The sequence below is a fragment of the Epinephelus lanceolatus genome, chromosome 22 (assembly GCF_041903045.1).
Source record: "Epinephelus lanceolatus isolate andai-2023 chromosome 22, ASM4190304v1, whole genome shotgun sequence".
In the NCBI taxonomy this organism is placed as follows: domain Eukaryota; kingdom Metazoa; phylum Chordata; class Actinopteri; order Perciformes; family Serranidae; genus Epinephelus; species Epinephelus lanceolatus.
In genome coordinates, this window is record NC_135755.1 from 14280339 (window position 1) to 14294262 (window position 13924).

At 42.5% G+C, this 13924-nt stretch overlaps 1 protein-coding gene across 4 annotated transcripts in view; it reads left to right on the top strand.

The window, feature by feature from the left end:
* Positions 1-742: 742 nt before the first annotated feature.
* The window catches only part of svep1 (sushi, von Willebrand factor type A, EGF and pentraxin domain containing 1), a 137329-nt gene continuing 124147 nt past the window's right edge, over positions 743-13924 (top strand). For 2 of the 4 annotated variants that reach the window (XM_078164867.1, XM_033609811.2), the window contains exon 1: positions 743-2047. In XM_078164867.1, coding sequence (XP_078020993.1) covers positions 1499-2047 — 549 coding nt within the window. In that variant the 5' untranslated portion in view covers positions 743-1498. The remainder of the gene's footprint in view (positions 2048-13924) is intronic. The other 2 variants (XM_078164866.1, XM_033609810.2) reach the window with 1 other exon arrangement.

Sequence of the window (13924 nt, forward strand, 5' to 3'; positions counted from 1 at the left end):
TCTGTAACACCGGCTGCCTTTGTTTTGGTTACAGATAAAATCACTGAAGGAAAACACGGCAGCAGAGAGAGAAGGAGAAAGAGGGAGAGGCTATAAGAGACCAAAAAGATGTAGAAAAACAGCACAGTGAAAGAGTGTGTGTGAATCCCTGTGGAGCAGGAAGAAGTAGACAAATCCAAAGAGTGGAAAGGGCAGTTCTTCCCTCCTCTTTTTTATTTCTTGAACAAGATACAAAAAGAGAGAGAGAGAGAGAGGGGAGGAGTAAGTGATAGCTGCTGAAAGAGTGATGATTTGACAAAGCACGTACCCAGAGCAGACTTAACTACTTCCTAACTCTGAAGGACAGATCGAGATTTCAGACCTTCCTCCGAATGCTGCCAAACTCTGCATCTGTCTGATATTAAATCTAGTCTGAGTCTTTAATCTGACTTATCTTCTTGCCCTCTCCCTCCTTCATCCCGCCTTTCATTCTCACTCTGTTTGATCTCATGGTGATGTTACCTTAGGTGCACGGTGTGGACATGTGGAGTTGATCACAGCGAGTGTTGGTGATGTGTTTTTTTTAAGGGGGGGAGGGGGGGTGGGGGGTAAATGTTGACAAGTTGACAAGCAAGGCGCTGCACTGACATCGAACCTCACTCCACTGTCATGACGAGAGAGACAGACTGAGAGAAGGGGGTGGGGGTGAGAGACACAGAAAGAGATAGGGAGAGAGGGGGAGGTGAGAGAAAAGGAGGAGGAGAGATGAAGAGGGAAAAAAATGACTTCACGGCCACGACTGGACTGCCCCCTTTTTTCCCCTCAGCCTCTCTCTGTCTCTCAACTTTTTTCCTCCGTCCTCCTCCGTGTGTTTTTTTAAATGATTTGGGGAGAAGAGGGGAACAAGCATTCAGAGCTTGGCTGACGGTGCAGGCAGGAGCGTCACAGAGAAAAAAACACAGGAGCCTGAGGGGCAGCACATCGGGACTGAGGAGGACTGAAGAGGCTTGGGGGGTTTTTGGATCTGATGCACTGGCTTGAAGATTGACTTTCAGTCAGAAGAGGCAGGAAGAAGGGGAGAGAAATGACTTATAGATTCATATAGACTTTGAACAAGCTTTAAACAGCACATACACACATACAGACTGTAGAGAAAGCAAGGAAAAAGCCACATATACAGTTTTATTTTTGTGGAAAAGACAGGAAGGCAAATATCTTGTGAGCAAGCTTAAACATTTTTCCAGACGGGACCGGAGTTTTCTTCCACTGGAGAGAGAAAGAAGCAGATGAACAGAGGCACATTTTGAATGAAAAGAAGACTCCTCATCTTCATTCAGCAATGCTCTTGAGGAACTCTGCACTGAACTGTTGCTGTCTGCTATGTTCCTGGACGCTGACACAGGCATAGGACACATTTAAATCCACTGAACTCCTCTTGAGAAGAGGATCCACGCTGTCTTTTTTTTTTTGTCTTCTGTAAAAGTCCTTCTTCAGTGCAGGTGTTGTGCTGACTCTCACGATGTTTTCTCAAAGGTACTCTTTAACGCCATCATGGACTTCTTGCCTTTTGGTGTTGTGCATCCTGGATGTATGGACCACAGCTTGGCCGGCTGCCCAGCAATCCCAACCCCAGCAGCAGTCCCGCCGGTCCAGGCAGATGCCACCTCTAACCTCCTCCTCGTCAGCCGGCAACCTGTCAGAGAGCGCCGAGAGCAAAGTGGAGCGTCTCGGCCAAGCGTTCAAGCGAAATGTCCGTGAGCTACGGGAGAAGAGCTCCTGCTTGGACCTGGTCTTCCTGGTGGATGAGTCATCCAGCGTGGGGGCCAACAACTTCCTGAGCGAGCTGAGGTTTGTGCGCAAGATGCTGTCCGACTTTCCCGTTGCTCCTGAGGACACGCGGGTGGCGTTGATCACCTTTTCGTCCAAGACCCATGTAGTGACAAGGGTGGACCACATCTCAGCGCCCAAGTCCCACCAGCACAAGTGTTCCCTGTTCAACCAGGAGATCCCGGCCATCAATTACAGAGGAGGGGGCACCTACACGAAAGGAGCATTCCAGAGGGCAGCGGTGAGTGTCATGTGTCTAAGTGTGTCCTTGCATTTTATAAATGAACCCAAGCTTGCTTTTCAGAAACCTCTGCTATATGTGTGACTGCTCAGTGTCTGTATATGTGTGTGTGTTTGTGCAGCCTGCTGTCTGTGCAGGGAGTAATTGCGGCTTAGTAAGGTTGATGTTAATGAGGCCCTGCATGGCCTCGCTGTTGCTGCTCTTGCTTCTTCTAAATTACACACCAGCAGATAGTGAGGGGAAGCCGCTTGCCGCCTAATTGTTCAGGAGTTTCCAGTGATAAAAATACCATTAAGTGGCAGCACACACACAGATGCATGCACCTACCAACCCAAGCTTACAAAAGATGAACTGTATGCATGTAACACTGAGCAATAGGTTCAGAAAAGAGCAGCAGCTGGCAAGACATAGTTGGTTTGTGAATCATCATGAATTTGTAGTAGAGGCAGGGAATTTGGGGGGGTTACGCAGGGTTACATGGGGTCAATATGTGAGCTTGTTTATGGTTTGTTGATTTGAGCTGCCTGACATCCAGCCGCGCACAGTCACACTCAAACACACACACGCACCGAGGACATATGGCACAGTTCATCCATCAAGTCCAAACAGCCCAGCTGTAAAAGCTGTGTTGGTGGTATAGGGGCTGTTTCTGTATGAACACACACACCTCTGCTCATGCTTCAGATCTGCCCTCAGTTAGGAGCTTTGAGAGCATTTTTAAAGTACACACAGGGCCGGATTCAGGTGCTTTTGGGGTCTGCAAACTTGCTTAGAGATACTGCATGTTATTTTACAGTCTGCTGACAGTTGTTGCATCCACACAGATGGAAGAACATCATGGCTGGGTGACAAAAATGCAAAATAGATGTTATGACTGGGTGCACTGAAGGCAGAAAATCTCTTTAACACTGATGCAATCATGTGATAGATGTAAGATAGCTAAGCTTGTGGCTGTGCAGTGGTTCAGTGTTAAAAAGGTTGTGAAAGTGCGACAAAGACGATACCCGCAGTGATCATCATAAGGCAAATAAGCCGAAAATACTGAGATGCTGAATGACTGAACGTCCAATCAAGACATCCTGTTTTGGTTCAAACACAGTCACAAAATGAAAGCGGTGCCGGCGTTTGCGTCGTGGGTGTCCGGGCAACTTTGAACTTCAAACAAATAATAAACAATGACACACTAGCGACATAAACCATGGTCTCCTGGATGGAAGTCATGTGTTCGCCCCATTTATCCACCACAACTTCCTCTCCATGTGGACTTTGTCACTCTTTACACTATCACACCTGACTTCTGGCGGAAAGCCCTGAAGGGTACTTGTTCTTCCATGTGCGATCAAAGACAGATTAAGAAAGACTTCTCACTACACTACAGACTTTAAACAATGAGACAGGAATTTAATTTACATGTAGATATACATATACGGCATTAACATGTTTTTTTTTTTTTCATATTTTAAAAATAGGCATCAAGTAATTAGGGATTGGAATAGATAAGATTTTAGTGATAGCAGTGCCATTATTGATTCTGCTTATCGATCCGATTCTTTATCCATTCTCTTATCAAATCCTGATCCATTTTCTTGTCAAAGACATGGCATTCCTAGTATTTAAGCCGATGTTGCATAGAAAGATGTTTCATGATCACATGCTGGCATCGATAAAAGTAAATGATAACCTCAGAGGCACATGATTCCCATGGATTGGACAATTTGGAGCCAGCTCTCATCTGGAGTTCAACTTGCTTCCCATTCCTATGAGAAATACTAGTCTTTTGGACAATATGGACATCTGATCACAACCAACCAAATAAATGGTCAATAAGATATTGTTGTATTAAAAAAACAAAAAGGAAAGAAGAACATGCATTAGCATTTTTTGTAGCAATATTATGATTTTGCAAGAGAGGGTCTGACTGCGCAAGTTTTGGGTGTGTAAACAGCATCAGTATCTGGCCGTCCTCCTCATGAGTGTGTTGCATTTTTTGGCATCGACTGCAACCATTTTTGGCCAGGGACACAGCGTCACTGTCCAACCAGTACTTGCTGGGTTTCTAATATTGTATCAATGTTTTTAAAGGGTGTAGTTCTCAATACATGTCTATGAACTTACTTTGTCATTAGGAGGTGAAGGGGATGGTGATGGTGGGTTGTGTGACACCAGTGCAGGCCACAGTTCGAGACCAAGAGAGAACAAACCTGGTTGTTTGGTGATTCAGTGGTGATTGTGCCACCAAAGCAACATTACCACGTTGCACTTTTTGTCAACCATTTTTAGCCTGGGACACAACGTCACCGTCTAACCAGTGTTTGCTAAGAGCCATCGGTTTCAATAATAATACATGCAGAAAATTATCACCATAAAACCCAAATCACTTTGATGCTGCAGCACTAACTTTCCATGAACGCACTGTAGACAATAAAATCAGCCTAGTTTTATAGACAGAGAGGTAGGCAAGCTGAGCTCTGGCAGGTTTACCTCTTCAATCCATCCCTGTTTAAAGCTAATAGCCTTGGACCGTATACTCCGGCTTAGTGCTGAAAGCTTGGCCCTCAGGACAGGTTTTCACCCTCCTCTTAGTTAAGTGCTGATAAGGAGACTGCTGGCTGCATCCCAGCTGCTAAAGACCACAACAATACCAAGAAAAGGCTTTCTGGGGGAACTTCAGGGCCTTTATCACTATTCACAAACACTCAGAATGTTTTGGGTGATTTATCAAGTGATGTAGTATTCTCCATCAGCCAAAGATGGCTTTAGAAGAAAAGTAGGGCGTACTGCTGCTCAGGCTCTTAAGTCTGCTTCCAAACATTGTTATTGATTCAAGGTCTGATTAATATAAAAGCTTAAATTTCATTCTGTTATTCTCTTATCATAGCCAACGAACTCTGCTGTATTTCTTTTCAGTATGGCATCTGCATGGTGAAAGTCCGTAGGCTGTCTTAAGCGACGTATGAGTAATGGGAGAGCTACGTGCAGCCTACACAGAGCTGAGATTTTTTTTGGAAAGACAGATGAGCCTAGCAGATACCGACCAAGATGCAACCGGTGCTCCAGAAAGCACCCCAACACCTGACAGATTCAGTCTGACATTTACTGTGTCTTGACATGATCAGGGAAGTGATGTTAAGAAAAACAGGCCTGCGTGTGATTTATCGCCTGATCTCTGCGTTATTTTATCATCTGTCTGAATCTGACTGGAAAGAGAAAAAAGGGGCGTTTGTCGTCTCTTTCCATTAGCTGCATACAGGATGGGTCTGCTAACACTAATCTACAAAGCGCATATCCGCCTGTCATCATGCACCGACTGAACTGTAGGCCCACTGTGTCAAATTGGAAATTTTGCGGTGTGTGCGAGTGCATGTAATTAGTGATTTTTGCCCGTACACGTGCCATCATGTGTTGTGCTCCTGTGTATCCATCTGAGGCTTCAAGGGAAAATTAGGGGTGTGTGTGAATGTGTGCATCTGTGTAAAAGAAAGAGAGACAGTGAAAGCAAGAGAGAGAGAGAGAGGGGGATAATTGATAATTGCAGTATAATAATAATAATGCCATATTTTATTCCTTTGGCTGGTCTTGGCTGTTCTAAGTGCTGTAGAAAGCTGGGATCCATTAAGAGAGACATTTTTCCACCAGCCGTGCATGTAGAGACAGGGCTCTCCTCCAGCACTCTTCATCTCTGTCTCACTCTGTCTCTCTACTGTCTGTCTGTCTGTCTGTCTGTCTGTCTGCTGTCTCTCTTTTCACCTAATACATCAAAGGTCTGAAGCATCAACGCATGTAGGCTCCAATGTAAAGTCTCATTCAGGGGTGTCTGATTTTTTTCTCACTTTGTTTATGCAAATATTGTATTCAGTGTTAAACTATAATAATATATTTACAGACAGAGTGAAGGGGGCGGGGGTATATGATAATATGATAGTACAATGTGTAGAATATACAGAACGAGCAAGCAGTGTTTATATCTGTGTAGTTAGTAAAATGAGATAACATAAGCAGGTTATAGCTTATATAAGTCACATTCTCGAGATGTCATATCCGACCACATCCAAAGGCAAATCTGTTAAGAGTTATTCCAAATGGTTTACCTCTAAGGTGTGGCAAGACACCTACCTGCCATAGGAAGTGGTGAGATGCAATTAATTAGAGAAATTTGACTCTCTGACAGCCTTTCCTTGAAGGCATTCATGGTTTTACATGCAAGTTTACACTTGAAATTTAATCAAAGAGGCTGATACAACTGCCAGCCCACGGGCCAACTCTGGTCTGCTGATTAATTCTGTTCACAAATCAATCTAAATTAAAACCCGAAGAGGAAAAAAATCATGTAAATAACAGACATTTTGCCACAATTGCTCCTGTGCTATTGGTCTAGTTGCCTCTTAGCCTTACAACCTGCCAGTGGGTTTGAAAGAAACAATATTTTTTACCACAGTACCTCAATATCAATACTGTGATGATATTGTAGGGTTGCCTATTGGTGCATTCACAAAATATTCACACAATGAGATTTGATAAACAATCAACGGTCATGTAAATATAAGGCAAATAATAGAATAGCTGAGCTCAGAAAATTACGTCACTTTACTGTAATGCAGCCTTTAAAGCCAGGAAAAGACAACACTTACGATATCACGATATCCAAAATCTGAGACGATATCTAGTCTCATACAATTACATTGATTAATATTGATATATTGCCAAGCACTGTTAGAAAGGCGTGTTTTCTTTTTAAAAATTTGCCAAAGTTACACCATTTATTATCGCCAGAAACTGTTAGAAATTGTAATCATTGTCTGATTTTCAAGTTTCCAACTGTCCTTGAATGCATCATGTGTGACAAATGCTTCTGTCAGGAAATGTAACCAAAATTATACTGAAAATAGTGATATTTAATCAAAATCACTTTATTTTACATCCCTTATTTATGATTTTGGCAAAAATAACCCATATTTATGAACCACATCCTGTAAAGAACATTCTGTGCTCCTCAGCACAACTCGGAAACCACAAATAATTCTGCTGAGACCAACAGTCATGTGACAGAAATTAAGTGAAACTATGATTGAACTGCAGGCTGTTTACACGGAGAGGAGAGGACAAGACAGGTTGTTAAAAATGCAGTAAAAGTATTGAGAATTTGGCAGTGTTTTGTGTTGAGTGAATGGAATTATAGCTCAGGTAAATGTGCGTCCCCTGGGCCTTTAGCTTTCTGAAAATGTGGCCCTGTAAACAGTTTAGTTGAATAGCCCTGTAATCGAAGACAGCTTCAGAGCGAAGTTCAAATCATGCATCCTTTTTTGCACCTGGCCAGTCGTTGCGTAAAGTGTCAGATTGTCAGTTTGTTGGGAGCACACTGAGAGTTGGACTGTTTTTTTGAAGCAGTGCCATTGAGGTGCGGATACAAAGTGTGCACTCAAAGTATTGGAAGTTTGATACCCAGCCTTTTCCTCCTTTACTTTACTGACATAAACCAGCACATCATTCTGTGCCTGTGTGTTTGATGTGACGTAGATGAAAGTAAATGTCACACACTATGAGTTTATTAAGAGCGCAGCACTCTGTCATAATAATTCACAGTGCCTCATTTCAGGATCTGTCTCTCCTCAACCTCACATTTGACATGATAACCTTGTAGCTGATGACATCACTCACCGCGCTGTAGTTTTCCAGCACTTTCATGACCTTCCTACAAAGAAGCTGATTGATGACTTTCAGCCAATGTTTTCAGGCTCCTGAGGAATAACTACTGTACTGTACCTGAGACAGAAGTAGTTCACATCACCCCCTCCAAACTGAATCATATTCCTCTCCTCTCCACTTACTGTAATTGCCCTGAAAAAGTCAATCCATTTTCCTGCTCTTTTTTAGCTCTCCTTTAATTTATTTTCCATGCGTTTGCCTTTTACATGACCAAATATCTTCAAGGCAATATGGCTCAAAGCCTTTCATTTTATTCTATTGGTTGCTAGTAATCTTGTTGATCCAGGAATTATGGCTTTTTCCATTGTTGTGTTTATTATAGCTTGCTTTGGATACGAGTGTCAGCTATAAAAATACAGAGAAAGAAAAGACTGTATCTGTAATAGCCAGTTAAAAATCCCCGCCATCACTTGTTTTATGTCTCATCATCTGTCTTCATCCTGTAGATTCGCCTCTGGGTTGCCATGTGTTGCCAGATAAAAACCCCCTCTTGCTCTCTGCAGGCGGGCCAGGCTTTGGCAAAGAATTGCAGGCACTAAACTGGACTTGGCGGCTGTGCTGTGTCAGTCGGCCCTCACAGTTGCATAAGACACAGACAGATGGGCAGCGTGTGAAGAGGGATGACGAGAGAAAAGGAGTGGGAGAGAGATGGAAGAATGAAAGGAAAAAAGTAGAAGAAAGAGGGGAAAAAGCCCTGGATCAGGGAACTGATAGAAAGAATGTGGCTCTTTCTGGTGGTTATTCACAGTAATGTTTTTACCTGACTGTTAGTGTCTCTGCCCGGTTAGGCTCTGCCTGAGTCTGCTTCAGAACAGACTTTAGAGCAGTTTACAGGCGTTAGCCACGCAATAAAAGGGAGCTTTCTGCTCAGCCAGACAGTGTGTTTCTGGGACTGAAATCTGTATAAGTTGGACTAGCAGGTGGGATATTTTCCTGAAGTAGTTTTGTCATCAGGAGGTTGAAGGGATGCTGGATGCCCTGACACCTACATGAGACACCTGCAAAGTTGCAGACCAATGCAGTCCACTGTTTTGGACCAACAATCAACAAAACTGGTTGTTTTTTTGTGAGTCATTACTGCGTTTTCAGCAGCTTTTTGCCACCAAATGTGGTGTTTTGAGGTGACCTGTCACTGTGTTTCCAGCTGGGATAGACTCATAAAAAGCAGTTGTTTTTCACCAAGCCATTGCTACGTTTCAAGTGGCTTTTGTGCCATCAAACTTGGGGTGTTTTTTTAGCAACCTGTCACTATATTTCCAGGAGCTTTAGTGCCCTAAAAATTGGGTTTGTATTCGTTAACCATTGCTGTGTTTTCCACAGCTTTTGTGCCACCAAACGTAGCTTTTTTAGCGACCTGTCACGTTTCCAGCAGCTTGGTTGTTGGTTGTTTCTTAGCAACCCATCACTGTGTCTAGTGGCTATTGTGCCACCAAAATTGTGGTTTTTTTAGCAACCCATCACTATGTTTCCAGTGGCAACTGTGCCATCAGATGTAGGTGTTTTTTTAGTAACCTGTCACTACATTTCTAGGGGCTTTTTGCCCCCAAAATTGGGTTTGTATTAGTTACCTATTGCTGTGTTTTCAACAACTTTTGCGCCATCAAACGTGAGTTTTTTAGCGACCTGTCATGTTTCCATTAGCTTTCATGCCACCAAATTTTGGTGTTTCTCGTGACCTGTCAATACATTTCCAGCGGGGTTTGGCACCCAAACTTTAGTGTGTTTTAGCAACCCACCGCTGTGTTTCTAGCGGCTATTGTGCCACCAACATTGGATGTTTTTTTACGACCCATCACTACATTTCCACTGGATTTTGTGCTGTCAAACTTTAATGTTTTGTAGCAACCTGTCGCTACATGTCCAGCATCACCCACTAAATGTGGGTGTTTTAAGCCACCCATTGCTACATTTCCAGTGGCTTTTGTGCCATCAAACATGGGTGTTTTAAGCCAAAACATAACCTTTTCCTAACCATAACCAAGTGTTTTTTGTGCCTAAACATAAAAACATGTTAACCACAGCGTTGTTGAAATGTAGAGATAGGTAAAGTTTCAGTGTATCTGCTACATATTTACGTACAAATGTAACGTATTTGTAGTTAGCAGAAACATACAGTTCCAACATTTATTCTGGACATAGGTTTGGATTCTCCCAATGACCCTTAATGTGCCCAACTCACAAGGAGAAGGCACACATGTTCACCCTCAATATTAACACAGTTTATAGACCAGCTGGATGTCTTTACATGGTTGTCATCATATAATTCAGAGAGGTCATGTCATAGACTGTAAACTGGAGTGCGTGCGTGAGAATGTATGTGCTTGCATTTATAGACATTGGGCTTGTGTCCTCAACACGGAGCTCTGGACTTGTAAATCCAACCACAGACTCACAAACTCATTTTTATCTTGCATGATTTAAGTCCTGCAGACTTTATTTCGAATTCAGTGTCTTGCTGACTTCCAAATCTTGCAAACAAGTACATTCATTTAAATAGTTGTAGTAGATGTAAAATGAAGCATAATGCAGCTACAAGTTCTGGTTTTCACCTTGTATTATTCAGAGAGATTTTTTGCTGCATTGTTAAGGAGTAAGTTGACAGCTTTTTGAGTGTAACCGCTGTGTTTTTCCAGTAAGAACTTGATTCAAAGCCCACATTATCCAGCAAAATGTATAAATAGGCCAAGTTGATGTTTCGGAGAAGGAGAAATGTCAATCACACTTCATACAGTGCTACTTGAGATGATGACTTTCTTTATTGAGCTTTGCCAGACCACGGTAAGCGAAACAAATATTGAAGGCTGGCTTTATGAGGCCCCCCGTGTCATTCCAGTGGGTCAACGCCATTTCTTCCATTCCTCCCATTCTCATGCTTTTCCATCATGCGCTCCCCCTAGAGCCGCAGACCTCCCCAGCAGAGTGTCAGGCAGGGGAACTTCACTCTCGTCAGCTTTGACGCATCGCAGCCAAAATATGCAGTATTATTTTACAAAACATCGTCTATTAGATTAAATGAGGCTTGTGTAAGTTGCTTATGTTTGGCCTGTGGAGATGTACTGTAGAGTTTCTGTACATTCTTGGCCTCTCTGAAGTGCACACGCACACACTCACACTTGATGTTAATGTTTGGGTGTCTGAGCCTTTCGTCTGAACTTCTAAATAACCGGTAATGAGATGTAGAGTGCAGCAAATTAAGGTGGGAAATGAACACCATCCATCACCTGAATGCTGGAAAATTTTGTCTACGGCGGGTGATTTTCAGGGGCCTTTTCAATTCTAGAAAATATATTTGCTTACTGGAGCATTTTTTTATTTTCTTGGCTGAGTCACAGGGGAAATTTTAAGCAAGCCAGTGAATTCTCTCCAGCACTAAATTCTTGCTAAACTCTCACTATGAGGAGGTGGAAGTGACACTGTAGAGAGATAACAAGGAGCTCTAAGAGAATAAACTTATTTCCCCTTCATACCTCCCTAAAATAGAAGCAAGTGTTGTGCTGAAGAAAAGAGAAGACGACTACAGTTGCAGTGGAAGAGCCGATGCAATCGAGTGCCCACTGTAACAAATGAAAGCAAGGTGCATCTCTTTGATCCACTCCCCAAGGCTGGACTCAGCCATGATAAGATGATAAGAAAAGTCTCTGTTTCCTGTCTGTGCAACTGCCACTTCCCGCCATCTCACCCTTAATCATTTCCTCCCCCTCAGTCCGTCTGCTTCGTCCTGTTCTGCCTTCTCCTTCTCAGTGTCAGAGGGTCTCCGGCAGGGTTAGATGAGTCAGAAGTCAGAAGGATGGAGGAGACTGGCTGCCTCACCTACCAGCCAGATAAGACTGAGGCCAGACAGGATAGTCCGCAGACACCAGACAGCAGATTTAAAATTCTGCAGTCTGCACTGGGATCTGGGTCACTACCATTACTGTTTATAGCACCTCATATATCTGTGAAATGATTAATCAGAACTGTAAAGTGAGGCTTTAAAATAACACACATTGCTCTATGTCCCAAAACAAGATAAGATGTAGGAGGAGCAATACTCGTAGTAATCTCAGTTTTGCTTTTAAAGCTAAAACATTAAACTTAAAGCAGGTGCAAACTACTCTTGTAGTGGGTTTGCATAAATATTATGTTTTATATGTTGAAGTGCTGAAGTTGGATAGCAGTGGCATTGACACAACTCGATAGCAGTCTCAGCAGCAGAGTACGTAGTGTCTCCAACTAGAGTAAATCTAAATGGATAGAAATTGCAAGCTTAAACTTTAAACCTTGTCATAATAGCAAAATAAGTGATACAGTTTTACAGTTCGTGATTTCCTTCTCTTTGCAAAAAATCCTTAATGATTGAGTTGTTTTTTCCCACCTGGACCTTTATGTTCTGCCATATGCCCTCTAATCATCACGCTGTAACCTGTGACAGGCTGTTATAATACCACAACTGTCGCACATTCACATATATGTAGGTTGTTTGTTGAGCTGCAAGCGGCACATTGGTTTACATTACCAAAGGTTTATGACAAAATCACTTGATGACACCAACTCCCATGTGCGCACGGGTGAGAGGAGAGGGAGAGACGCTGTGCTGCTGCCAGAGGAGCCACTGACTGAGTTCCCTCTGAGCGGTAACTCACTACAAGAGTCTGAGAAGTCCGGGGCTGTTCATAAAACATTCAGGACGCCACAGTTTATTCCACACTACTGCTGCTCCTCTTTTTGGAACCACTGCGTAGTCTGTAATACTTTTGTTTTCAGGCATGCTTCTTGTTGCCGTGGGTAACAGTATAACGTCATATGTCAAGAAGCTGAAATATTGCGAGCGTCACGATATGAATTTTTTATATCATATTAAAAAATATACCGGTATTATCATGACACCCCTATTTCTACTAAACTACACCCACCAACCATATCACAGCACAGAAGGAAGCGTACATCTACTCATGGACAAGAGGTTCATGTTCATGACAGTGTGAGAAAATAGTTCCTACGTAAAACTGCTAACAACAAGGTGGGTGGATTAGTTTGAGTAGTTGGGTCATGATTTCTGGAATGAGTCATTGCGGTTGTGTATTTCAAATGTGTCTTTTTGCCGCTTTGAGCACCACAAGCTGGGTGCCGTCTAGATCCATTTGGGGAGTGAACTGTCTCTTTAAGTTTTAAACCTTGTCAGAAGCTTAATATGGTATTTATTAACTCACAAGGGTTTTTTCCTTTTCCAGTTGTTTGATTTGAATCATTTTAGAAGCCTGAAGGGATAAAACAATCCAGTGTTTCACAAGAAAAGGCAATCATTGGAGAAAGTCTGAAAAGTAGATTATTTTGTGTAGCAGAATATGTTTCTTTCCTATCTGTAATCATCATGTAACCCTGAAGATTTATTTTGTGACTCATTTTAGGAATTTTGACCCCCAGGTTGGAAACCACTGAGCGAGATCAAAAGCAGCTAAAATAGAGGTTTGCAGTTTTCTCTTCTCTTCTCTTCTCTTCTCTTCTCTTCTCTTCTCTACTCTACTGGCTCACAAACTCGATTTGATTCTTGTAGTTCTGTTTCTTCTGTTTAGTTTTATAATGAGACTTCATCGCACAGTATATTGGTTTTGGAGAGTAGGTGCTACCTGCGAGCGGTCAGTTGATGTTGATTATGATATGTTTCAAATGTAATTCTGTTTCAAGTAGATACCCTTATTGAACTCCTATTGAACTAAATATCAAAACACGATCTACTCTCATGGGCTGAAATCTGAATCTTTTAACTAGAAGATTTTTTACCTCACAGTGATCTAATTTTCAAATAGTGCATAAGTCCACTCCTTATGCACACTTTACTGGGTGCTTACCTGGCGTGTATGCTCAGGGTGTAGTTGGAAAGTTATTCAGACACTGTCACGGTGATCGAGACCATAGACTCAACACGACTGTGTGCTTAAGAGTGTGTGTGTGTGTGTGTGTGTGTGCGTGTGTGTGTGTGTGTATGTGTGTGTCTGTTTTGGGTTTGGGAGGAAGAAATGCTTTAGTCTGGGCCTCTTCACACTGAATCATTTTGACAGAAATATTCTCCATTTTCTTCTTTCATAACTTTGTCCATCAACCTCAAATATGCTTCACTGAGGCACATTTTTCTCACAAAATGCTTTGACAGAGCTGTTTTTTTCCCGTTTTGTCATCATTAATACCTCTGTTTAG